This window comes from Typha latifolia, chromosome 5 (assembly GCF_019914945.1).
Source record: "Typha latifolia isolate L0001 chromosome 5, TyphaL0001v2, whole genome shotgun sequence".
NCBI classification, from domain to species: domain Eukaryota; kingdom Viridiplantae; phylum Streptophyta; class Magnoliopsida; order Poales; family Typhaceae; genus Typha; species Typha latifolia.
The window spans coordinates 14239845-14267022 of record NC_133090.1 but is presented as its reverse complement, the minus strand read 5'-3'; the positions used below and the strand labels follow the sequence as shown (position 1 = coordinate 14267022).

At 37.6% G+C, this 27178-nt stretch overlaps 3 protein-coding genes across 6 annotated transcripts; all 3 read right to left on the bottom strand.

Annotated features, from left to right (window-relative positions):
• Nucleotides 1–637: 637 nt before the first annotated feature.
• Nucleotides 638–5799, bottom strand: LOC140789460 (trihelix transcription factor ENAP2-like). Of its 2 annotated transcripts, none has more exons than XM_073139169.1 (2): nt 4471–5799; nt 638–987 (listed from the first exon to the last, which is right to left on the bottom strand). In XM_073139169.1, the coding sequence occupies exons 1-2, from the start codon at nt 5333–5335 to the stop codon at nt 977–979; spliced, it is 876 nt and encodes a 291-aa protein (XP_072995270.1). In that variant the 5' UTR covers nt 5336–5799; the 3' UTR covers nt 638–976. The 2 variants fall into 2 exon arrangements, with proteins under 2 accessions (XP_072995270.1, XP_072995269.1); XM_073139168.1 differs by lacking the exon at nt 638–987 and adding an exon at nt 2038–4313 and having other exon boundaries at nt 4471–5756.
• Nucleotides 5800–9654: 3855 nt separating this feature from the next.
• Nucleotides 9655–10603, bottom strand: LOC140789247 (uncharacterized). Its single transcript, XM_073138869.1, has one exon. It carries the CDS (start codon nt 10259–10261, stop codon nt 9776–9778), a length of 486 nt encoding a protein of 161 aa, XP_072994970.1. The 5' UTR covers nt 10262–10603; the 3' UTR covers nt 9655–9775.
• Nucleotides 10604–13610: 3007 nt separating this feature from the next.
• On the bottom strand, nt 13611–26488 carry LOC140788193 (probable serine/threonine-protein kinase SIS8). 3 transcript variants are annotated; one of them, XM_073137357.1, is made up of 17 exons: nt 26179–26488; nt 24439–24843; nt 23170–23373; nt 21461–21652; nt 21077–21336; nt 20234–20359; nt 19927–20019; nt 19226–19315; nt 18992–19078; nt 18229–18349; nt 17082–17358; nt 16113–16236; nt 15999–16018; nt 15671–15827; nt 14194–14482; nt 14014–14086; nt 13611–13920 (listed from the first exon to the last, which is right to left on the bottom strand). In XM_073137357.1, the coding sequence occupies exons 2-17, from the start codon at nt 24685–24687 to the stop codon at nt 13838–13840; spliced, it is 2445 nt and encodes an 814-aa protein (XP_072993458.1). In that variant the 5' UTR covers nt 24688–24843; nt 26179–26488; the 3' UTR covers nt 13611–13837. The 3 variants fall into 3 exon arrangements, with proteins under 3 accessions (XP_072993458.1, XP_072993459.1, XP_072993460.1); XM_073137358.1 differs by having other exon boundaries at nt 23170–23358; nt 26179–26338; XM_073137359.1 differs by lacking the exon at nt 19927–20019 and having other exon boundaries at nt 26179–26445.
• Nucleotides 26489–27178: the final 690 nt, after the last annotated feature.

Sequence of the window (27178 nt, the reverse complement as noted above, 5' to 3'; positions counted from 1 at the left end):
TTGCATCTTGTTGATATTTTCTAGCTTTTAATCTTTTACTTCATTATATGTGGCTCAGATGGGAGAAACCGGTAAATGGAAGAAAGGATTACTATAGTCGGCCCTATCTTAGATGAGAAAGGTTGTTGACGTTATCAATTGCTAGTTTATTGCATGAGAAATATAAGACACTGAGTTTGGCATCGCACTCGTGCGATCATCCGTTGAGCTCGTGATTATATCGTATTGATCCACACTCCTAGCATCAGTTTCAAGAAGAAAAAATGTTATCGACGACAGATTAGCACTGTTCACCAATTCCTTTTCCAAAAAGGAAAAAGTAAAGTCATTAATTTCTTGAAAAAAAGTCGCTATTCTTCTAACACAGTTTGTGTTCTCTCTCTTTTCTTATTTACCATAAGCGAATCCAAAGTCCATCTGAACCGCAGTTAAATCACCACAATTCTAGCTACTATGATCAGAAATAAAAACCAGCCGTCTGTACCAACTACAATCAGATAGAATTGATGAACAAATTATGTGGCTTGATACTTCAAATCAAATAACCATATTAAAGCAATAGATTCACGGTGAAAGAATTAATGTCGGTAAGTCATTTCTCCAAACAACCTAATATCTTCTACAATGACAGCCAACATAAAAATTTACAGATTCTGAGATAAATTGACAACATTCATATACAGCAATTATTTGACTATAATAAAACAAGTTCAATTAGATACTTGCAATCATATTCGAGCATTGGAAGTACAATGAAACAAAAGCAAACATAAACATTGGGTATTAGTACTTCTATACAACTAACAGGTTCTTCACGGTTATATAACTGAAAGACTTCACATACAGACTATTTTGATTAACTGAGGTTGACACAACCAGTCTCCCAGATGCAGGTGAAAGGAGAGAATGGTGTTTGATGAATCAATGCTTGCTTGCCAGCCATCATCTAACAGCAAAATTACTTTCGTGAATCTAACTACAAATAGTCTGCAATATAAAATGCATAAACAATAATCAGGAAACAACCTAAACAAAGTTGAACTCAATGAATAATAATATTCATGTATGCAAGTTAAAAGACAATGACCAATTGTTTATCTAATCAAGGGCCGAAGAAATGAATTAGCACACAAATTCTCAAGTATAAATGATGGTATGGCATCTCAGATGAATATGACCCTCTATTACCTAGAGTTGGATATGAGTGCAAGACAACTGCATGTCTAGAGAGATCCTTCTACTCCCATGAAAATTACTACAAGTGACTCTATGGCTGCATAATTAATTACACTTCTCATATATCCACCACATCATGTTATGGTGAAATACTGCAATTATTCAATACGGTCACACTTAAATAAATGAGAAAGACAGTAAATAAATGTAGCCTCCCTAACCCATCTGGTTCATGCCATACAAAACTACAAATCACCATGCTCAGGCACCGCAAAATACTGTATGATTGGTATAACAAAAATGTACATTAGATTATTTACCTCAGCAGAGAAGATAACTCCATAACTAAAAATTTAAAATGAGCTCATTAATTACTAATATTTTTTAATTGAATTAAAACATGGGCTATATCTACATCCTACACTGTATCATGGTAGAAAGACTGTATCAATATAAAGTAGAATAAATGAAAAAGAAATGTTGTGGATGGACATAATCTCAATTGTAGGCCCGGAAACCGCTGAAGTCACAAATTTTTTGGACTTATTTTTCATAGCCTAATTTTTAGCTTAGGAATATCAATATACCAAGGTAAAGGCAATACCACATTTCTGGGGAATCATGGCTGTTTTCCTGGTTTACTTTAGGCTTACAGTTTTAGGAACCACAGAAACAACTTCTTGGGACTAGGCTATTCACATCTTGCTTGCCTGAGATCATGCAGTAAAGGAAGCCTCACACAATAAAATGCCATAATTTTGAAAATAATAAAAGATTAAATTTTGATGAGCTGAAAGATTTATTTGCGGGGCTTTCCTTCAATAATTTAAAAAACTCCTGTTTCTCTCCCCTTCTCCTTCCTTTTTCCCCATTTTCCCTCTCTTTTAGTATCTAGCTTCTAAATTCAGTTAGGACAGATAGACCCTAATCTCAACTCATCGAGAAATGATGTAACCTTGCCTATGTGGTGCAAATCATTCCAATACTTTGGGATGATCTTCTGAATGCAAATCATTCAAATACTTTGTGATGAGGAATAGAATTATCTGGTGATTATCAAACACAAGTTTTTCACATACATGCATTGTTTTTCTAATCAATATCCCGACGAAAGCTAAACAATAAAACTCACTTTAGCAATAACAAATAAAAAGTGAACTACATTAAAAGAATAGTCCGAATTACATGAAAAAGCAAACACTGGGTTGTTGCATCTCACTTGGGCCTGCTTTAGTCATTTCAATTATCAATTATGTAAACTTAATAAATGTTAAATCATATCTTCATCTCTTGGACATCTCCAATGCATACATGTGTGTGTGTCAGTGTGTGAGTTTGTGCAAGTGTTGTGTGTGTGTGTGTGACACACACATCCCTGTAGGTATAAAAATTATGCTTATGGAATTCCCATGCCACCAGATCTTTTTTTGTTTGTTTGTTTTTACTCATGCCATCCTATACTAACTCAAGAGACTATGCACAAGGCACCTAACAATTTGGATCTAGGGAGAGAAAGATGTACATAGCCTTAGCAATATTACACAGAGGTTGTTTCCATGAGTTGTGTAATAGGCAAGCCTTACCACCGCATTGCGGGACTCCCTTATATAAGGATACAATTTTTTTCCCTAAATAATTTAGTTTTTCAGTGCATACAAAACTAGTGTTGGAGGAGTGAAAACTGAGAAATAATAAACAGATAACTGCTAGTTTTGCAATTTCTTTATGAGAAATAGTTTATGTAGTTATTAAACTCAGAAGCATAAAAGAGTTTATAATTACACCAACAGTAACCATAAGAAATATGGTATTCCACAGAATATAGAACTATTTCTTTGCTATCTGATAAAGGAGTCCAAAATCTTACCTTCTCGGAAGTATATACTTCATGTCCATAGATTATTCCTATGATATATGAACATGACGACAAGCCTGACAATTATGATCCTCTCACTTACAACAGGGACCAATGACTGAATAAAACTTGGTCTAACCTATATGGGACTGTTTGAAAAGTTAACTTTAACTGGTGGCAAGCCTTAGAATAACAGAGATGAGACGTTACTTGTATGTCTTTTTATAGGAAGTGTCTCTAAGTATGTGTTCTACTTTTTACCAGTTTCTCATGAATTGAGAAAACAAGTTTCACTAGTGATATTATGCAGCATTTCTGATAACTTTTCTAGCCACTTATGTGAATTAAAAGATGCCATAGACTCCTCTTCACAGGAGCTTCTATCCTCAAGGGTGTTGCTCTAATTTTTAGGACTATGCTCAAAGATTCAGAAAATTTGAGTTCTCTCAGAACATTGGGAGCAAGCCATCAACATTATGGAAACTGATAAACCTATTAGATTGGTATGCATACAAAACTAATCGTGAAAGTCCCACCTTTGAGCTTCAAGTTCAAGGATTTCACCAAAATGGTATGAGACAACCTAATAAAGTTTGTTATTTCCAAAAATTCAACCGTCTTTCTATGACAGCTAGAGTGAAGAGTTCTTGTGATGCAGCAGTGAGTACTAAACATGCATTCCTTGAAATAATCCAAAGAACTTAGAGCAATGGGTTTGTCTTGAGACATGAGTGCCCATGTAGGAAAAAAATTTGTATGAGGATGTGAAAAGTCATGATTAACATGAAGATGAAGAAGCACTCATCTACCTTTTACATTGCCTTCTTATCTACAGTTTAAGAAACTTTATGAGAATAGGACTTCTACTGATCTGGTCCCAAACCAATTCACCTCATTGGTCTCTTAATCAGAACAACTTGCCCGACTGAAATTTATCCACTCCTAAACAAGTCAAGTTACCTCATTGCCTGCATACAGCTGATGACAATTTTGACAACCTCAAGCGACCTTAAAGTTACTTCCAGATAACAGTTAAATTAAACCAAGAAGATGCCTCCAGCTATGAACTTATAGCAAACTACCTTAAGAATAACAAACGTTATCCAAATCTAATGCCTTTGCCTACTACTCTAAATGCATTCAGTCAGATATAAGATGGTGTACATCAATACAACTGCAAGCGAAATGAACCATAACACCAAGTGAAGAAATTGTCCCTCCATCTTAGAGAAAGTCGATAACAAATGAACCAAAATCTAACTAAGAAAGGATCTCCAAATGCCTCCAACGAGAAGTCAAACACATGCAACACAGAAAACCAGAATCAAAATTTAACCTAAAAAATAAAAGAAAAGAAAGCATAATAATTCATCAACCCTAGAAACTAAAAAGTAAATAAAGAACGGCACTAGAGGAGGAACAGATCTGAAATTGCTCACCAGAATCCGCCCGCTTGGTTCGCTTGATATTCTCGAGCTGCACCTGTGAATCCACAAAGATCTGCATCCGCTGCAACTCGAGCTCCTTGGCGAACTCCATCCGCTGCTTCTCAAGCTCCATCATCTGCTTTTGCTTGGCCACCTCTACCCTCTCATAGATCTCCGCGAACCTCTCGATTGCCCTCGCCAGCTGCCCTATCCCATCCCCCTCGGCCGCTCCACCTCCTCCTCTATTCAACGACAAAGACCTCGACGAAGACCCTGAGTCCTCCTCTTCCTCTTCCTCATCCTTCGCCGCAGCAGCTGCCGCCGCCGCTGCCTTCCTAATGAACGAGTTGTCAACAGGAAGAGCCGCCGGCAGCGGCGATGGGGCCGGCCGCTTCTCCACAGGGCGGGCGGCTGCAACAGCTGCCGCCGCCGGGAGGGGAGATCCCCTCCGGTTGAAGGGCAACGGAAGCGCGAGAGGGGGCGAAGACGAGGGCCTCTTACCGGCGCCCGAGGAGGGGGTAGATGAGCCGATTAGGGCATCGAGGCGGGTGTAGAAGGGCCACTGGCTTCCGGCGGCGCCTCCGCCGTAGATCTTGGCCTTCTCTACCTTGTACTTCTTCTTCAGCGTATCGATCCGGTTCTTACACTGGACGTCGGTGCGCGGCGGCCTTTTACCTCCATCTCCGGCAAGGTGCGAGTTAACGGCGTTGGCCACTTCTTGCCAGTCCTTCTGACGGAGGTTGCCGCGGTTGAGCTCGACGTAACGGTCCCCCCACGCCTCCACTAACGCCGCCGTCTCCCCCTCGCTCCAGCAATCCTCGCGGTAGGGCAACGCCGGGTTCGGCGGCCGCGACGGCGTCGTCTCCCTACCGTCCATCAGATGCAATCACAAATCGCCCCTTCGGATCAGAAAAACAGAAAACCCCTTTCTCCTCTTCGCTCCCGGTTCCCTTTATTTTGCTCTGCAATTTTTGGTTTGGTGAGGAAGAAAGGGGCAAAAGAGAGAGCGAGCGGGCGACGCACCGGCAATGGGGAGAGATACACGTGAGAAGCATGTGATAGCCGCCGGGGGGGGGGAATGGGCGCGTGTGCCGACGAACACGCGAAGGGAAGAGCGGGGGGATCATTGCTGGCGTCAGCGTGGGGGCCGAGGATTGGATCAGATCGGAGCATCACCGCCGTTGGATCTGGGGACGAGTTTGACCGGGGAAACGGTCGGGGAGGGTAATAAAAAGGGGGGAATAAAAATTATTCTGGAAGGCGGATAAGGACGAGAGAGGAGTTATTCCGGGATTCGGAGAAGGGGGTCGGAGTTACGTAAGTACCCTCCAGGTCGGACAAGGGACGAGGAGAGAATGAGGGGTAACGCTGGGAATAATAAGAGCCGGATTTTGTTTTGTCCTCGGTATCAGCGGTATCAGAGGTGAGCTGCTCGCCGTTGGATTGGTGGGAAAAGGTATTAGCGAGCCGTCGTTGGCTTTGTCTTCTTGGTGGTATGCGGACGGGGAAAAGTATGCGAAGGAGACTCGAAAAAGGAAAGGGCGAGCGCGCGCGCGAGAGGGAGAGAGAGAGTTTTGGTGGGCGGTTGAATCGAGGAAAGAAGTTATGAGGTATTTCATAAATTCTAATTTTACATAATTGTCACATTTCTTCACCTCCCTATAAATAAAGAAATATTATTTTATTTTTAACTCTCTCCGGTTTCTTTTATGTTTTTGAGAAAAAAAAAATAGAGTATCTTATAAATGACATTAGATATTTTATTTATTTTATGATTTACACTCATTTTTTCGTAATTTTCTAACTCAACTTTTTATTTTTCTCTATAATTCTTATTTAACACTTTATTTTGACTAACTTATATCGACCAAATTATTAAAATATCTCCACAAATTATTTTTTCTCCTTTTGAAAAACACATAAGTAATTTAGATATTTATAAATTATTTTACATATTATAACGGAATATTTATTTACTAGTAGCATTTAAATTAATGAGGGTTAAATAAAAATTATAAAAAAATAGGAGTTGGGTTAAAAAATTTAAAAAACGGAATATAAATTATAAAAAAAATATAAAAGAAATGAAACGATCAATGTTCTACGAAAAATAAACACAAACAAACAAAGGTTTGGGTATGTCACGGGTTTGTTCTAATATTGGGCTGCGGGCTTGGACCTCTTCTTAGGCCTCAATCTTGACTTAACCTTTTCAAATTGGGCCTGTATATGTAACTAAGACGATTTCAATTAGAAACTCGGTTTATCCTTTGGATCTCTATAAAACAGAGCAATTAGATGAAACATCACTATAATCTCTTTACGATAATTAGTGATGAATATGATTAGAGAGCACCGAGTAAGTTATAGGAGTCATGGCGACATCTCCTTCTTGCTGGAGGACAGCTGAGTTTAATAAATTTTATTGGATTAGGATAGCGATTTGTGATCGAGAAAAAAGGGATTTTTTATTCACTTATAACTTTGTCCTTTAATTTTATGGGAGAAGAGAAGCAACTTTTAGCTGTCATCTATTAAATGGTCCCTCGGTCTCTTGAGTTCGGTTTCTATCAATTAGCACGTAATAGTTGTAGTTGTGTTTGTTGGGAGGTTGAGTTGCTTCTTTTTTGATTGTTAGTCAGAGAACTATTAACATCTTCCAATTGCAAAATGACAAGTACTCATTACAAAGTTTAGATTAATTTTTTTTTACACCTTTTGAGTCAATGGTTAAGAATGAAAGGAGAGATAATTGCGATGATCCTATTTATGAGCAAAGGAGATATGCCAATGACCTTAGAAGCAAGACTTTCTATTGGCAATTAAAAGCAACACCATAAAGAAGCACAACAATAGATATGACGGAGAAATATAGGTGTAAGAATATAAGAGGGGTGATGTCATATGGCTTTATTAAGACCACAGATGACTCAACACTTCAAACCTTCGAAATGCTATAACACAATAGCAAATTCTAAGAAAGAGGAGAAAAAAGGATAAGAAGAAACCCATGGATGCAAGGAGAGCACCATGGCATCAACAAAAGGCGATCCACGATGACCTCCAATCATTATCGACATCAGATTCGCCCTTGATGGAAGTAATGGAGACTCTAGTAATAGGGAGAAGGGTGGAGAGCACTAGATATCTAGAACAGATAATAAGAATACGAGAGTGGAGCTTATCAACCAAGAGGTAGAAATCATATGAGGAGATCTGTGAGGTCACCGAGTGCGATAGTAAGGTAGTAGAGGACATTGACATTAGAAGGTAGAATGCAGAAGCAGTATTGGGTTTTGAGATAGTCAACGACATATTAAAGGAGGAAGATGACTCCATCTCGAGAATCATCGTCCTGTTGGAGATGGAGATGGCAACCGCATAATAGCAACAGTGGGGAGGGTGAGAGGGAGAAGGATGAGAAAATAGAGAGAATGAGTGAAAAAGGGTAGAAAAGGATAGGAGTAGAAACGAGGATAAAAAGATTCAAAACAGAGAAAAAGTCATCATCATCTCCCCTAACCATTGAGAGGGGGAGATGAATAGAAGGGTCGACACTCTATAGCATTATTCTTATATATTGGAATCCTACACTCGTCGTGGCCTGTTATGGATCTAACTCATATATAGCATGAAAGGAGGTTTAATCACTATCTTTAGTCTACGAGCTCATAATTTATATATATATATATATAAAATCAATCCTCCTAGAGATTAGAAATTTACTAAATGCAAACATAATATATATAATTTCAACATGGTTGTTAGATTCAAGGGTAGGAGAGTCCCACGAGATTAAAGTGTTATTTTGCTAAAGGAGCACATGAGCTCCAATAGAGATTCGAGACTAAATAAAAGGCGACGGTGATTGAGGGAGTCCACAAAGGTTGTGATCAGTGCTCCATGGAAGGCTTTTGCTATGATTGTGGATGTGGTCCATCTTCTGGATATGCAAGAACAACTGGCCCACTTTAGCGGTGCACTTCCCCTCGAATAATTCTCCTTTTAGGTTGTGCTTATCTCTCATTATTATCTTCTTCTTTTTTTCGTTTCTCCTCTTGCAATTCTTTTTTTTTAATGAAGAGAAATTTATGAGTTCATTGAAAAATACTCCGATGTTGGTTTATAGATACCCAATTTGATTGGTTTTTCTTAAGATTTTTCAATCTACAAATGAAAAAAAAAGCTTACTTTTTTCAAGTTGGCTTTATTTAAATATGTAAAGTGATGCTTTTATTGGCACCAAACCGTTCCCACCAATGTATTGGATCCAATGCCACCACCAACCAAATTATGAAGTTAAACGGCGCAAGCCTTGAAAAAGATTAACATTTATCTAGTGATTAGTCATCATAGTAGGGGGATTAATTAGACATGCTCCACTAATTAATGTACCCCAATTAGGCTACAAACCAACACTTACGGTGTTGGTTAATTCTGTTAGCATTCATTCTCCTGGGAGAGAAGAAAAGAGTCATAAATGTGCTTGTAGAATGTATCTATAATGATGCAGTCCGCCATTTTGAAGATCAAAAAGTAGTCTCAAATTGATGAAAATAATTGTATACCTTATAGACTTTACAGCAATAGACTAGGATCACTTATCACTTGGTTAGATACAATACTAGTAGTGGAACAAACTAAAGAGAAGAACATCATTATGTCTCTTTATTTGAAGGAATTAAACCAATAAAGGACCATCATTATGCAAATTTGTAAGGGTGTTTAGCTTAAACATGATTGAAGAATAAGGAGAGTAATGAGGCTCGATTCCAGAAAAAACTCTTCTCTCCATTGGTTAATTGTTTCACATCAAGTGGACTGCAATTAATACAAAACAATTTGTTATTGTGATGTACAAAACCTCTGGTTTTGAGCATTTTTTATATAATAATTAAATTTGATAATTAGATTTATAATAACAAAATGTGCATCGACTATAAAAAATAATAATATATGCACTCAATTTTATAAATGCAAAAAAAAAAAATTGCAGTTAAATTACAAAACGCGAGGATAATTTGGTATGTTGTGAGGAGTGCTAGTGAACGAAGTGGTAGCTTGGTAGGTCCTCATTCTGCATTCTTTCCCAAAGAAGAGATGAAACCCAATCCTAAGGTCACTATTGTATGATTGTATCTTCCTCTTTTCTCTATCAAGATCTCCACTCTCACAACCATGAAGATATTAAGTATCTATGTTTACAAAGACACAACTGGATTGTAAAGGAGGCAAGAAGATGCTTTGAATTAAGAGGAAAAAAAGAAAAAGAGAAGAAAATAAGAAAGAGAGAAAGATAAATAAAAAGTAACCATGTTCAGAAATCATTCTCAGAGATGCTCTCCAGATGCGGCCGCCAGACGGCGACGCGGCCGCGCCGCCGGTCCCTCTGCGACGACACGTTCTCTCGGAGAATCTCCGATAGATAGCGCTCGTTGAGGAGAAGCGCGGCCTTGTCGGTGGACACGCAGTCGAGGCTCTCCCCATCCCTCTTCTTCCTCCTCCTCCTCGCAGAGGCCGCGGTCTTCGACGACGGTGTTGACGAGACCGGGATGAGGAAGTAAATTTTCCCTTTCTGCAGCTCGGCCGTCGGCGGGAGTATCACCGCTTTCCGGTTCCCGCCGTCGTCCCCGCACGGCGACGGCGGCTTCCGGAGGACGTGCTTGGGGTGCGCCTGCATGATCTCGCCGGCGCTGACCGTGCCGCTGATCTCCTCGACGCGCCCATTGGCGTGCACGATCCGGATGACGTCGAGCGCGCCGCACGGGAGGATGCAGGCGATGCAACACCTTATCGTGTCCATTTAATTTCTCTCTCTCTCTCTCTCTCTCTCTCTCTCTCTCTCTCTCTACAATCTTTAGTACCACTTCTACCTCAAAGTGAGGTGGAGGACATAGGAAGAGATAAAAGGAGATTGCAATGAGTACTCTTAAAGAGGTAAAGAATGCTCTTCATTAAAATGGAAGGTAGTGAGCTTTGGAGACTATACAAAGACTTGATGGCATAGATATCTCTCTCTTTCTCTCTCTTTTTAAAAAATAATAAAAAAATTATTAGTAGTAGTAGCTTTTTAGTGGAAAGAATTGAGAGTTAGATAAAAATTCACCTCTGGCTTGAATCATTGCACCACCCAAAGTCGTGTACTTTGGACTTTTGGGTGTGAGATAAGAAGAGTTCATGGGCTCATCATGTAAGCAGGGGGAGGGAGGAGGGGGACCCAATCCCTATACAATAATTGGGAGCGATCCGATGCGGGAGCGGGGAAGCGTGGGTCGCTCCCATTGGTTCCGCCAGGTGAGACGTCGATGGAGACTAGGCGCGTGGCGCGGCGTGAGTGGGCTCGGAGGTGGGGGCACGGAAAGCGAGAGATACTGGGGCGGCACGTGTGACGTGTCGCGTGGGGGAGGTTGGCGAGCGGGCCGGGCCATGTGGGTGAGTTGGGTTCGAGGTGGATGTCCATTGGGTTCGGTGCAGTGCGGTGGATAAGAGATTTGATCAACGAGTGGGACAAGGGAGGGTTTGCCCGATTCGATTGGATTGGATTGGATTGGATTGTATATATCTTCTAGACGTGATACGCGCGGTTAAGCCTACATTTTAATTACCTCATAAAAGATAATATAAACAACTATAGGATTTATATGAGCACAACTAGAGTCATTAAATTTATGTTATTGATACCATTATCAGCACATGAGTTAACACTTGACACAGCATGAATTCTAATCAAATTGTACGAGTAATTGGTTATCGTAATAGTACCACGAGGTTCGAATAATTCTATTATAAGTCATAGGATGTATGCTAGAAGTGCATATGATATGTACATATAGGATAATAGAAAATAGACATTGGGGGTACCAAATGAAAGTGAATTTTTTAGTATTTAGTATGAATATATAAGTTTGGATCATGTGTCAATTGTGATGAGTACTCCACTTTAAAAGTATCGCTTGCAAAGCACTTCATAGTTTGTGGCTACGATGGAGTTTTTTTTTTTTTTTTTTTTTTGTATCATTAATGAATGAGATTTGATTAAGCTGACCTTAATCAAGCGTGTCTCATCAAACGAGTACGCAGGAAGACGTTTTCTTCGTCCCTGTTTGGGGCTTATTTCTCTTCTTCATTTTCTCTGTAATATGTTATACGAGGAAAAATTAAAAAGTCGAATTATTTTGACAGATAACAAAACCACGTCTTTTATGTATTTTCTACGACCAAATTTAAAAGTAGAGAAGTTTCTAAAATTTACTAGGTTCTTCACAAAGATGTTTCAAATAATAAAAAAATAAAAATGTATATAATATTCATATTGTTGGGCATTAATAATATTAAGACTGAAATATAGGTTGTTCTTTTATAAATTTTTCATAATCGTTTTCACCTTATCCAGATCATAAATAAAGTATGGCAAAAAAAAAAAAAAAAAAAACTAATAAAAAGTAGGCATGCAACAATCAAATCATATCATATCGATCCTTAGCTGAAAATTTTATCCCTGACCACATACATGGATCAACTGCGTTTTATGAAACCCTAAAAGAAAACTTTACTGCATGGAAGGGCCAGTCATCATCATCCTTTACGCCTTGCACATTCCATGCTCATAATTTGTCAACTTTCACGTTGGACGGCCTCTTTAATCCATGAAGATTAAAGAGTGAGTGTATTCCTGTGGCCATATGCATCTTTAGGAGGAATAGACACTCATATATCTTACCTTCTTCTGATAGCGACTCACACAATGACACCCTTTATTCTTCTGGGTCTTATCATTGTTTAAGAAGTTGCAACTCATTATTATATCCATGAAATAGATTGATCCTATTTGAACAGATTCATAGTTTTTCTTCTCCACATTTTAGATTCACAACTCTTTTATATATTAGAATATCACATGAGTTGGTAGGTTAAATTTAACTCGGATGTTTTTAGAGGAACCCCAAAAAAAGAAAGAGTAAAAATATAAATATAGATATAAATATTCCTGCAGAGTTTTATTTTATTTTATTTATTTGAGAAAAAGAAGGAAGTGTACAGTGTACTAGTGCACCCACCTCACGAGCATAGCCGTCACGGAGCTCAGGCAGTGGACTGGTCCACCGCTACAGACAATTAAAGATGGAGTCGGTTGGGCCGTTGAAATGGTACCAATCATAGTGAATGGGAGATGAAGAGTTTATGCTTTAAAATGGGTGTTAACATCAAGAAGCATAATTTGCGGGGTCGTAATAAAACTATATATATATTTTATTTTTTTTAAACTACATTTGGGTCTCCTTAGCAATTTAAGGTTGTTAAAATAATCGATTAAAATTATATGTATATATGTATATGAGTAGTACTTTCTATCCCTCAAAACATTCTTATTTGGTTTTATATCCCTCTAAACTTTGTATTTGTGTGAATGCCCCCCTTCTAGTTACTATATATTAAAATGTGAAGCATTTAATAATAAATATGTATTTATTTGAGATCGATGTGTCTAATAAAGAATAAGAATATTTTTGTCATTTTATCGAGATTTAACTGTTCGCTAACTTCATGGCTATCTATGCGGAAACAAAGATTTTAAGTGCACTCGAGCAAATACCAAATGTTTTTAAGAGGTATAATATATTCATATCAACTTAGAGGGATAAATACATAAATAAGAGAATTTAGAGAGGTATACATGCAGCAACAACAACAAAACCATATGTAATCTAGATTTAACTAGATTAGAAGCCGTTTTGTGTTTGAATTTGTCATTTTGCCTTCCTAAGAACGAGATAACAAACTGCTAGTCTCCAGTCTCCACTATAGAATCATCATCCATCAGGCACACTGTGCGAGAGTATGACAGAGTTGAGAGTCGAGTCGGTTCCTAAAAAGCGTGGAAATTTTGTCACTTAGTTCGTAGGATCTTTTTTTCTTGTCGTCTGCTCTCCCTCTTTCTCATGGTCCATCAGTACACCCCAACATTTGAAATACGGAGGTTGGTCCACATAAGAATTGGAGTTGTTGTCAAAGCAGCAAACTCGGGCATAAAGAATTACTTGCATTTGCTAGGACTGCAACAATCTATCTCTTTCTATTTTCATCCTCAGATACAGAAAAGATATAATGAGACAACAGCCATGCTGAGATGAATTAACAAAAGATCGTGTTGGTTTCTAGCAGAAGAACAGAATGACATTTCTTAGCATGTCTGGATATTGATTGTTTTGATACAAACACAAATGTACTTTTATTTGCTATTTTACATTACCGAAAAGATATCAGATTATATCGTTTCTGTGGAACCTTAGGATGCTGAGAGGAACTCATGTATGAGAACAAAAACACAAGCTATATGTTTATCTCTACACTTGCTGTACATGATCAACGGCAGCTCAATTCAACTGAGAGCATACTCGCAATCAAGCAGGCGAGTGAGGATCTCTTGGCAGCTCGGTCTCTCGTTGGGTTCTGCCCAACAATCTTCAAGCAAATTGAAAAACAGTTGGTTAGAAATTAAACGGTGGATTGACCTTTTCAAAGATCCTGAAATCAGTTATCTTTTACTGGATGTACCTGAGATTAGCTTGCCAAGGGGACCTTCAGGAACCTCAAGCCGTGCCCCTTCATTGGCAACCGCATATACTACCTAAGATGACAAAGAGTAAAGAGGAAAGCATATGAGGAAAAGAAACAAAAGGGGACAGTTCTAAGGATAGTCTCCTGGATTGAGCTAGTACAATGAAAATGGCTTACTTGAACTGCTGGTACCCCTTCCCACGGTCTACTCAATGTGCAAAGCTCCCAAATGATAACTCCAAGGCTGAAAATATCACATTTTTCTGTGAAAGGTTCGTTCCGCATGAGTTCAGGAGCCATCCATTCTGGTGTGCCCGCAGAGGAGTTATCACTCATGGGAGCATCTGGAATTACTTGTGAAAGACCGAAATCACATATCTTAACTGTCCAATGCTTGTTCACAAGGCAATTTGCACTTTTCAAGTCCCGATGGACTATCTTCATGCGGTGTATGCACATCAAACCCCTTTAATGACAAGCAATAAATTGTCAGATACCATCCTGCAAAATGTCTATTACCCACAAAAAAAAAAATCCAGGAAGAGCAACTGTACATTAAGCTGCCATATTCAAATGGAAACTAGCTTAAGATCCCTTCTGCAATAGCTAGATTCAATTAAGGTCCACTACACTGTACTACTATAAAGCAATTAATCATTGATAGCATGCAAGGACAAGTTGGTTAACAAACCAACACGTGAATGATTTGCAAAAGCAGACAGAGGTGATGATGCAGTAACAAGAGGCTAAGTCGGATAAGAGAAAGTATACATGATGGAAGTCAAAATATCTTTGTGAGGCTTTATAGATAGACAACAAAAATCAAGGGTACATTTTTCATCAGAAGTGGCAGACAAAAATAATCAAGCCTACTTCAGGGAGGATAGGACCAACGAGTTTAAGACACGAGATGCATAGAAAAGAACTGTCACAGTATGACGGTAGCTGAGAAATTATAACTGGGCCATCAATCATGAATCCAGAAGATGAACCTCACCTGGCTGAAGATATACAAGTGGAAGAAGCTCCTATCTTATCATCTACAAGTTGGAAACAACCATTTATGCAAAAGTGATGTCAAGGATAGAAAGATAAAAAAGTAATCAAAGAAGAAATGATTGTCTTTTGCTCTTAAGATTATATGATCGAATGACTATAAATCAAGATGGCAGAAGATCACCCAATGCCAAGAGAAATATAAATGATCATTGAAGCAATAGAAGATTGCACTGTCGCCACTAAGGAGCAATGATGCAACATATAAGTACACTCAGCCAAACAGATACCAACGCAGGGTCGAAAAAATGTAAGCAACCCCACCCCAATAATGGAGAGGCTGACTTGGTTGCGGGGAGGCAAGAACTACTATTACACAAAAGTCACACCAGCAGACATCATTAAGTTAAAATAAATGATTCTTTAAGCAAATTTTTTTTTTAATACCCTATTAAAGTATATAAATGGCCTTCATAAGCCATTTCAGCCATTTGAACTAATAGCTCACAAACAACCATAAGTAGAAACAGTCAAAGCTAAAGAAGTCTACAAGGACACCATGAATAATACAAACATAAATGAGAAATACAAAGTAAAGGAAACAAGGTTGAATATAATCGAGAGAAGAGATGACTGATGTGATTTGATTGGTATTAACCTGCAAATATCACGGAGCATTTTGAGTCTCTTGCGCCAACTAAGCTTCTTTTTCTGCCCACTCATATGTATAAGATAATATAAAGAACCCATTTCCATATATTCTGTGACCATTGACAAATGTGGAGGCTTCATGCAGGCACCAAGAAACAATATAACTGTATTAACAGAAAAAAAATTCAAATATGGTGATTGATAGTTTCTTCAGCATCCTTCTCTCCTAAATAGTGTACCGTAGTACAAGAAATGGCAATATAGAGACCATAACAACAAGAAATAATCACATATATACAAATTTAGTTTGTATAAAGTTGAATGAAGATGATTACCATTTGGATGTCGAAGCCGACTGAAATGACAACAAAAGTTTCATGGTTAGCAAACAAGCATATAGAGAAAGCAAATACAGTGAAATGTTGCTCCAGGATGAAGATATATGGTACCTCAATATGTATATTTCATTGCAGAAGTCTTCCATGTTTTCAGTTGTCAGATCTTGCTCTAAGAAAACTTTAATTGCAACATCAGTGCCATTCCATATGCCGCGGAAAACTTCACCAAAAAACCCTAATGAAGGAAAATAACAATCACATTGACAGTTTCTCATGCTCAAATCAGAAGTTTATAAATAAATGCTTACTTAAGCAACGCGATGCTAGAAAAAGACATGATCTAAATCAGATAATAGCTGATGAAAAACCCTAAAAGCAACATGGAAATTCATTGGAGTAAGGATGTACTAATTTTCATAAGAAATTGTCATCTTCTAATCAGACTCTGATGCAACCTATGCTACCGTAGTTCACTTCTTGAGCAAACATTCAGCATAGTAATACTGAAAAAAGAAAAGAGAAAAGGTTAAAAAAAAAAAAAAACTGAAGCTGAAAGAGCCATGTGAAGAGTGAATAGTAATCAACAAATTCTCACATTCTACATAGATAACCTTTGAGGTCATTTTGGACGGATTACTTGAAGCTTAGGTAATCCTACGACCTACACTAAGATCCAATGAAGCAGGATAGAGGATTTTCTGATAATCATTTCAAGTTGTAAATAGACATTCTAGGAAAGGTCAACCAAACAATGAAGTAGTAATAGAATAGAAGAATGAACATGAAAAGAGAACACCAAGCACATTACTTACTGGCTTATTGAAGTCAGCTTCCCTCCTAGTCTACTAAACCACAAGGACAATGAACTGATATTTTTTATTATTTCTTCTTCTATAAGTATCTGTAAGACCATATAGCCTAAACAGAATTGAAAGATGACTGTTGACTAAAATACAAGTGCAGACGTGGAAGACGTAATCAAGCAGCTAATATGTTAACTTGAAGGCAAACTTTGTACAAGTGCAGCTGCAGTGAAGTTCTTTTAAATTATGAGAATAAAAGGAATGGAGGAGTTCTTGCCTATTCCAACCCGTGTGCCAACAGTAATCTCGGAAAATTCAATATTCCATTCTTCAAAAGGCAATAAGGGCTTATTGAGAAATGGTGAATTCTGCAACACTTTGTTCCAAGTTGAGATAACGTGCTCTGGTCTCAGAAAATCAGAAGCCTCACTCCTTTCAGAAGATTGAAACCTGTATTCATGGGGAGACGAAGGTAAGGATATCGCCTTTTGAGTGGACGTGGTGCGATTTCTTGACCCATTGATTGCAGCGGATAGTCTCCCAGATACTTCATCCTGACCATCAAGTATAAAATAACTTCAAAATTCAGATCCCGGAATATTATATCAAATTAAACAGAATAATGAGAAAACACTTTGACTGGAAAGCAACATGTAATTTGACTATAGTTGTGCTGGGCAAGAAGTTTTCAAAGAAGTGAAGCATGGAGATACAGAAAACCTGAACTGATAGATATAAGATAAACAGTGTCAACAAGCCAACAAATTACAACTTTCAGCCAGATTGGGTGCCGGAACTCATTGTTCAACTTCAACAGATTAAGACTCAGGCAGTAAAGTAAATTTGTAACAGGATACAGAGAAAAGGCTAAATCTTTCAGGCGCTTCTAAAAGAAGTGAAATTGGGAATAAGCATAAAAAGAAACCAATATCTCACAAACATCATAATTCATAAATATGTAAAAAATAGGATATGAACTTCAAATACACAAACAAGTCTTGTAAGGCTGGAAAGGTTAACTAGGCATGTCAGTGTTGAACTCCTTCCCACCGCAAGTACGGAAGGAAGATATTCTGGTGTATACCTATTGTCTGACTGACAAATAAGTTAACCAAAGTTATTAGTTTAGAAAAACAACAGGTTCAAGATAAATACAGCAAGTCAGAAAGGCAGAAAGAACCTACATACAAAAGGACGACACATTTTGATATAAAGAACTGCTGCTGCCTCACAGAGGGAACAATTATATTAGGATTATCAGCATCGAAATGCAATCCTCAACATGATAAAACTATGTCTATGGATAAGGTACATCAGAATATCTGATGTAACCAAGATATGTGTCATATGTTTAGCCAAAGATGACCTGCAAAATATCAACAAATGAAGAAAATGAAAAGAGCACTCCTAATAGTAAAATGTACATTTTCAGGTTGATCGATCAAGTTGTTCTGGTTGTTTGCAGAGTAAGAACATGAACTTTCATCAGCACGATCCTTTAAGAGGCGATTTTGCTTTAGAGTTTCATTCATTGCTCGAACAGCCCTACAGGAAAACAAAAAGGACAATAGAATACCACAGAAACATTGATTATACATGGTACCAAAATGCTTAGATTTTTCCACTAAAGAAATAAGGATATAGCTCATAATGGCATCATATGAGCATACATAAATAAAGAACAATTTGTCGAGTAAAGAAAAAGTTAAGACTTGGATCAAGTGTTGGCACCAACAAACAACCACTTGCAAGATAGTACTTAAATTTACCATATTGGATGGAAAACCGTAGAGATATATCAGGATCAATACATAGAAAACTATGTCTAGATTGAACTTATCTAATTAAGAATGTACTTATCAATAGTCAGATTCCTGCAAAATAGATACTTTGCCAGCAAAACCTTCCCAAAAGTCCAATATCTCACAACATGAGGAAACAAAAAAATAGAGTATGTTCCCTAAAGAGAGCATTCGTTATATTGCAAAACATAGGAGTTTCTTCTGCTGTAAGCTAGATCAGAATAGAGAGGTCTAAAATACTGTAAGTTAAGATTATCAAACAGCATCACGAGAAAAAAAGTGAGATAAGAGAAAGAACATCTATAAATGTGAACAAGGATGCAACAGTAGAATATCAATCTCACAATGCAGTATCACACTCAAGTGAAATGAAGTAAGCATCAACCTCACAATATCATCACCAATCTCAGGAGTAATGCTAATGCTTCGTCTTCGTATTCGACGAACATCAGATGTTGATGCACCCTCTGACCTGCAAGTTAACAATAGTTAGCAATTTGAAGTTAAAAATTGGCTTTCACAATGCCAAAGCTTCCTGAAATAAAAATTCTTCTGGCTTTGGCACCAACAGGAGCAGGTGCAACTCCAGCCAAATCTAGCTACAAATTAATTTCAAAACCTTGATGTAGCTACACCATCTTCTGTAAATGGTTGACTGTCACCACCAAGAATGGATCTTCCCCTTGCTCTGAATTGAGGATGCTCTGGACTGCACCAACAAATAAATGGAAGATAACTTTTTGACAGAGTTTTCTATAGAAAAAAGAACAAAACCAAAGAAAGAGAAGGTAACTCGTGTGCTTATCTACATCATCCATCAATAGTAAGCAAGTACTGAAAGGATAAGTGCCCGAACCTACCATTCTTATGAATAATTGCTAAAAGCCATAGGTCATACAAGATGACTGAAGAAACATGGAGATAGTTCCGTTGTATCTTACTGTTAGTGTATATTATGCAATTCATTAAATTCTAACACAAGATCTATGCTAGAAGGAGATCCACTTAATAATCTAGCCTAGCATTGTAAAAATCTACAAGATCCAATAGATTATATGAAACTCATAGATAGAAAAGATACAATAAATCTTACAAATTTCAAGTTTCAAGAAATTTCTGAATTCTAAATATCAACTAATTTTAAAACTTTATGACTAGAGTACTATGAAATTATAGCTCTGAAGACAACAGAGATTATTTTCTGACATGAAGACAATCAGATTATATTGCATAACCGAAGTAGAAGAAGATAACAGGATCCTTCCTTGTCAGAGAAGTTCATAAGAAAATAAAAGGTTAATAGATTTGAGTAAGGAAGACCTTGAACTAGAATTTTGTTGTTCTTCAGAAACAGCTTTCCTGCGGCTTCGCCTCCAGAAAGCATTTGCAATGTTTGGTTCACTATGCGACGTGCTGATCCAGGCACCAACAACAATTTATTACATACTAAAAGTTGATCATATCAATTATATTCCAGAATAATGGAAAAACCATTTAAATCCATTACACCATAGGGATCAAAGAGACATGGGAAAATTTACTACTGATCAAATTAATACTTAATGAGTAAATTAATAAATTAACTGATGAATAGCTCTTATGTCTATAAGTTTGGTAGTGGGACTACCTTAGCTTTCCCTCTGTAAATGTTGTTGATCTCAGCATCACACTACGCAGCGAATGTCCAGATATATTTGATGCTGCATCCATTCTCCGCTGGAACAGAGACTGAATGTTTTCATCTCGCTCTGAACTGCCGCAATGGAAGAACAGCAGGACAGCACAACCAGCATGTGTTATCAGGAACATAAGTAATGCAGTTAGATTTGCACAAACTTGAAAAATAAATTATAAATAGAATACAGAGAAGCATCACGTTGAACAGTACCTTCATACCTTCCATATGCATCTATATGAGTGGCATCTATTCAAGTCATCTACTTACAAGTTACAAGATCAAGCTGCTAGCCCCAACTATTCGGGATCGGCTATCTAAGAAATTATATTGGACAAATAAGAAGTAAATTATTCTAAAACTACAAACGCCTTAACAGAATCACTAGGTTTTTATTGACAAGGAAAAAAATTGCAAATACTTTAAATTAGTTATAGTTAAACCTTAAGCATAACTAGTTGAAGTACAAAAAATTAGTTTTACATGTTTTAGCTCTATAATTAACCCACCATAGCATAAATAGAAAAAAAAATAGTAAATACAAGAAATGAAAAGACCAATAACCATAATTTCTTTCAAATGCTGATAACTAGCCTAAAACTCAGCAACTTTCTTATACAGGAGATATAATATAAACAAAGTGGGTCTCAATGGAATTAACAGAAGCAACTGAAAAGACAATAATTGGACCAAGTTTCAAATTTATTTCTGGCTAACAAGATTATCTTTTAAACAGATAATAATAGAAGGGCTGAGATAACTAAATAATTCTCAGCAGATTTCAAGTTGACATACCCTTCAGCTTCAGTTTTATCAGAAAACCCATATAGTGGACTATTGGGTTCAAGAGGAGAGTCGCAAGAGTCATTCTCAGCTGAGTCACTCTCCCCTGCTGCAGAAATATGTGATACAAAGATAGCCTTGGCTGAGAATGGAATTAGTTGTCCTGGAAAGCGCATAAGATCAACTAGTAGTTCAACTGAATTCAGCAAGACTACCACTGACATATGCTTGTATGAGTCTGCAGTTTCAGCAGAACCATCATTTGGCAGCCCCTGTCAAAGCATAGGGTTTTGACAACTAAGAACTTGCATGTCCACTTGAAAGGGGGATAAGAAAGCACCATATCTAACAACGGATCCATACAGTCAATTGAATATAGAAAATGTAATGGCTTACCACAACAAGTTTGCTCTCTATACCAACAGCATCTGCTAGAACCTTAAATAGAATTGCACGGGGGCGACATGATCCATTCCTTATCTGCCCCAAAAGTTGGACCCCTTTATTTTCCATCAAATGAGGCATATCTTCAACTGCAGCTTTTGCAGGACTTAGCTCTGGATTAGGGCGTTTATAAAAGTCAAAAACCTGAATATAAAAATTCACTGATTAGACATGAAATGATACAAAATGGGCAAAAAACATTAGGCAGAAAATTGTAACATGATAAGGTCAGTTTTCTGGAGTTGATATTATATCGTTTTCAACATTCTTGACATTTCCATTATGTCTATTGTACGAGGCATGACTTTATCCCATAATCAACAATCACTTACATCTAGGGCAGTCAAAAAAGCCCGTGGGCTCATTTAGAGCTCGGCAAGCTGATTTTTGGGCTTGAATGTGTTAGCCAAGCCAAGCTGAGCTGGAGCTAGCTCGATTAGGCTCGACACACACACAAACATAAATATACTACTAATCCGTACGAGGGATAGTATAGAAAGTGGGTTGCATGAATGCAATCCATTTGTTTTCGATAGCTTGTGAACCACCACCACATGAAGGCAAAAAAATCATGTCACCTTTCCACTTAAATGGATACCACCACCAGCATGTGACCCACCACCAAGGTGAGGTTTCCTGTCCCTATTCCTCGGTCTACTACAGCCATGAGCTCATGAGCAGAGAAGAAGATTTCCTTCCTCTCCTCTTTCACACACGATGGAGATTGCTTCGATGCCTTATCTCCAGATGGAACCATCAAGGTGTGGGATACCCACTCTGGCTCCATGGTGGCAGATTGGAAGGACCCATGTGGAGTCCACAATTTCTTGCATTTTATGTTATTATGTCGAAAAAAAATTGATGCTCTTCCATTATTACTTCTGACTTCTCTCTCAATGTTTTCAATGTTTCCCATTTGCCTCTTCTACTCTCCGTTGCCATATTCTTTTACTCCCATGTCCATAGAGAAAGGGCTGCATGGTGCTCTGCTAACAACCAGTGAACACTCTTCTATGCCGGCCCCCAAACCTTCCGATCGAGTTGTCGAGCTGAGCTCGAGCCTCATCGAGCTATAGAAGAACTGAGCTGAGTCAAGCTAAGCTCAAATCAAGCTCAAGCTGGAAAAATCCAGCAATCGAGCCGAGTCGGGCTTAGCTCGCTCAAGCTCAAATCGTTTACACCCCTACTTACATCCAAATAAGAATATAGGGGAAGCTACTGTAGAGTGTAGGGAAAATAACAAAAGGAGAAAGCAACAAAATAATTAGCAAATTAGGGATCGTTTGGTTTCATGTTTAATTTTCTATATACATTATTTGTAGTGTTATATGAGAAATCATTGTAAACAAAAGTCTCATATCTTTCCTCTTTCTTTCAACTAAAGGTTGAGAGGATGTGTTTTGACACCCATTTAAATGAATTGAATGTCAAGATGCTGCATGTGAGCCCATTCTAGCTATTGAAAAGATATTCCATGGTTTTTATAAATTAAAACCGGATATGTATATTATATTTTATAAGTATAGATGTAATTTTTTTTATACATGTAACTAAACAGCTCTTCAGCCTTCTTAAAAATGGTTCTTTCGACCTATTCTTTTTGAAGCAAGGCCTTGAAATATTGATCTAAAGTTGTGTTTCAAATGGTTCAAAAAACTTACCAAACCCGCAATCTTTTTTATTTGTAAAGCAGGGTTTCTATTTAACCCTTTCACCAGTGCTGCACTTAACTGCTTCAACATGGAAAGCTTCTTATCCTTCTCCGAGTCTACAAGAATGATATCAGCCTTAACTCCGTTCATACCAAGAGAGTGCAGATCTTCTAGAGAGGGAATGTTGGCATAAAATTCCTTGAGTGTTTTATCCTGCAAGAGTTTAGTCAAAAGTTGAATATGCTTGTTCAACAGACAACAGCTAGAGATTCACCACAAAAGTGCAACAAGCAAAAATTGTGCTATGATGTTCAACAGTAATATTAGTTTAGAAGGAAACATAATATTTAAATTTATGCTAAATATTTTCCGAAGAGAATTTAAAGACATTGAATTGAAGTAACTAGAAAGAAGAACTATGAAGGACATGTTGAACAATGAATATAATCCTCATATTTGGAATAAACATTTCCCTTATTTACCAAATCATTACATGAGCATTTATCCTGAAGATTAACTTCCAGGCCGATAATTATTAAAAAGTGCTGCTCTCAAACAGTAGAAAGGAGTGAGTTTCAACAGCATCCACCCTTTCTGTTAACATTTTTTCTACAATTCTCTTGCACATACATTTAGAAACATGATAAAAATAAAAAATGCACAAACATACTCATGGATGCGCATGTGGTGATGTGATGTTATATCTTTCACACTATATGGTTTATACTTTATACTACTGGATGATTGCAGCCATTTTGAATCTGAACGGTGGGAGATAGCGTTGTGTAAGAATATCTGGTCCAAAAAAACTTTTTGTGCAATAGTTTGTCACTCAGCTTGATTTTAAAAAGCATTTACATTACTTAAATAAGTGAACAGTTGCAGATTAAAAATGTTCAAGAAAATGAATCTAGGTAACATTGATCATCACTACCAATCATGATTTAAATGATCATTAATAGTACTCTTCGTATTAATCAAAATTGAACATGAAAAATGTTGATCCTACTTAACTGTCAAGGGTAGTAAGAACTAAAAAGTCCATATCAAAACATGCTAGAATTTCGCACGGAAATGCGATATTAGAAAGACGCCATTGACATTTGACACAAAACAAACATATCATGATATATTAAAGTAAAGTAAAATTTCTACATTAAAACAGAAACTATAATATAAGTACTCAGAACCAAGTGTAAGAAAAACTGTATAATATGTAAGCAATAAAATACCAAAAACTCACTTATGAAACCTAATACTCTAAACTCTATTTCTCACCGGAATGATTGAATAAAAACCATTAGGTATTGGCCCAGAAAGAGCTCCAGCTGACCACAATATCTGAGAAGCATTCTGGGACGAGTGTTCAGCTTTTCCAACAGTGCATCCAGATTCCTTACCAGCTAAAATCTCTTCTTGTTGTGCCAATGACACCGATTGTAGTTTTTCAATAAATTCTGGAGGCCACCAAGAAGCACTAGAAGTCCTTGGTTCAGATTTGTCTGAACCACCCAGCATGTCTTCCATGTTTTGAAATTTAAAGGATATGGAACATGAGATGATTTTCTCTCAACTTGCATCGCATGAAGAACATTTGGTCTACATGATCAAACCGCATGCTACAAAATGGAGGCCTCACAATTTTCCTGAGTACATTACACCTCATATTGGCATATTTAGCACCTGCAAAAGATTGATTCAGAGAAGGAAGTTAATAAAATCATTTGGATGTTCCAAATTCAATTCATGGATAAGATATAAAAGTGTAAGACGAATCCTATTCATGGAGCCTTTCTGAGAGATAGGGTTAGATAAACCCATAATAAAGGTAATGACCAAATTAATAAGAGAAACAATTGCTCTAGCATAGTGGAAAAACAAATGGCAAAACTACATGTGGTAACTACTTTGACTTGATTAATTGCCAAAGTTCAACAGTTACAGAAATCGTAACCAGATTATGGAGTCTGCACTAGCACTTGATCAGGTCAGATTTAATTAAACATGTTCAAGAATTGGATTTAACCATTTAGCATTGATCCATACGTGCATTAGATCCCAATCAGAAATGTAACTCACTGCCCATATTTGGTACATTCATCAACAAATAAGTCAGACTTGTGTCAAATTCAGAGTGGGCCATTGGACCAGATTCCAATTTAAATAGGATAAGGTAATACATAATACACAGTCAAAACTAAAAAAACAAAATGGAAAACAGGCATGATATTTATTATATCATAAGCAAAAGAAAGGAAGTTTGCTATTTTAAGATCCAAAACCCAACGTAACAACAATTTTGCTTTCCAATGTACCATGCCGCCAAATATTGATTAAAGTAACAAGAATTCAAAATTTTAATCCATTAAGAAATATAAGAGGACTAAGAGAAAGAAAAAAAGAAACAAATTGCTGTAGTAGAATTGAACATGTCTTTCTCCATTAAACAAGAATAAAAATCAAAACAACGAATACATATGAACTTATGAACTAAACATGTCGCGCATATATTCACCACTTGTTGTGGTATGGAATTTACTAATTTTCTCGCTAACTTCACTTGAAACCAAGAACGCAGTGACAGTCAGGGCAAGCGGAAAACAAAGCAGTATTCCACTAAAAGTTGCTCCCACACGTTATTTAAAAAAAAAATCAAGTATGTGATGCTATTTTTAGTAAACAATGTTGATTAGAAGAATCCTTGTGCTTGCTATTGAAATTAGTATAAACAAGACAAACGGTTTGCGGATCATACAGAATTTCTAACAAACTATGCATCCATCAATTTGCCAACACAAACATTTCAGTCTTCAGAGTTTTCCAACTATAATCTAATAGATCTCAGAGCAGCTAAGTGGACCTTGTTTTGTTATCTCTTGATGATCGCGAACGAATAATACAAATTCATAAAGACCATCAAAATACAAAACGGGTACTAGATTGCGTCGATGAAACCATCAGAAAGCCCCAAATTTAAGCGGAAAGAAAACTGAATCAAGTGAAATCAATGCTACTTACACGAATTTATCGCCGGAAGTGATCCAGATGGTGCGAGGCGAATCCAGTGGAAACGAATTCTTCCGACCGGCTCAAATCGGAAGAACGCCGAAAGGTACAGATCTCAAAGAAGAATGACTCACAGATCTACATTGGATCTATCTCCCCGCAAACCAAGCCCAATCCCGTGACAATTGTCGAAGGGGGTGATGCAATCTAGGGCATCTACTCAAGGAAAGAGAACGGAAAAGAGAGGGAGAGGGAGAGTGAGAGGGACACAGAGAAGTCTTGGATAAATGGAGAGTGCGACGAGACAGAGAGAGAGAGAGAGGGGGAAGGGAATGGCGTTTTCAGATATTTATAAGGAGATTGAGGGAATTTCGATCAATTTGCGACTTTTTTTTTTTTTTTTTTTGGTTTGGTAATTCGCTTTATGACTTCGGATATCTGAGGTCTTGCTGCTCAGTCTCTAACAGCAAGTCTCATTCCTCCCGAAAAAACCCGGACTTCTAACATAAGCATAAACAAAAGCTTGCTCTTAACTAAGTCGGTTAACCCGCTTAAAACTTGTGTGAGTTAAATAAGTAAGTAAGATATTACAGAGGAGACCCAATTGCGGATCTATTTATCCCCCTTTAATGGTAGGTTATTATTTAACTTTTAAAAAATATTTTACCTTTAAGGGTATCTGAACAAGAAAAAAACCGTTAAAATTGTTTTAATCATTGAACGTAATATTAATGTGCGAAATTTGAACCAGATTAAACGCACTTGGCTGCAAGTCCTAATTGATCAAGACAAAACGAACGGCTGGGATTAGACCCTCAGGATATTCGGGGGGCGAGCGAGGACGACAACGTAGTTTCCACAGCGACTGGGGGCCGAGGTGTAAAGTGTCGGGGTGGGGGGACTGGGGGAGGAGAGGGCTGGTGGTGGGTCACGTGCAATGCCCTCTCGGGACGGGTGCCAGGATGGCTTCTTGTGGGGCCCAAAGTTTGACAGCTGGTACTTTGCTGGCACT

Bases quoted from the DNA above. Each gene is read 5' to 3' on its own strand.
- LOC140789460 (XM_073139168.1), bottom strand. From the start codon at position 5,335: ATGGACGGTAGGGAGACGACGCCGTCGCGGCCGCCGAACCCGGCGTTG. The intron at 4,314-4,470 runs GTGAGCAATTTC...TTCTCGTTGGAG, and splicing joins AACCAAGCGGGCGGATTCTG to GCATTTGGAGATCCTTTCTT.
- LOC140789247 (XM_073138869.1), bottom strand. From the start codon at position 10,261: ATGGACACGATAAGGTGTTGCATCGCCTGCATCCTCCCGTGCGGCGCG.
- LOC140788193 (XM_073137357.1), bottom strand. From the start codon at position 24,687: ATGGAAGACATGCTGGGTGGTTCAGACAAATCTGAACCAAGGACTTCT. The intron at 21,653-23,169 runs GTAAGTTTTTTG...TTTTATATTCAG, and splicing joins TAAAAAAGATTGCGGGTTTG to GTTTTTGACTTTTATAAACG. The intron at 18,350-18,991 runs GTTGATGCTTAC...GTTTTCCTGTAG, and splicing joins ATTGGTGATGATATTGTGAG to GGCTGTTCGAGCAATGAATG.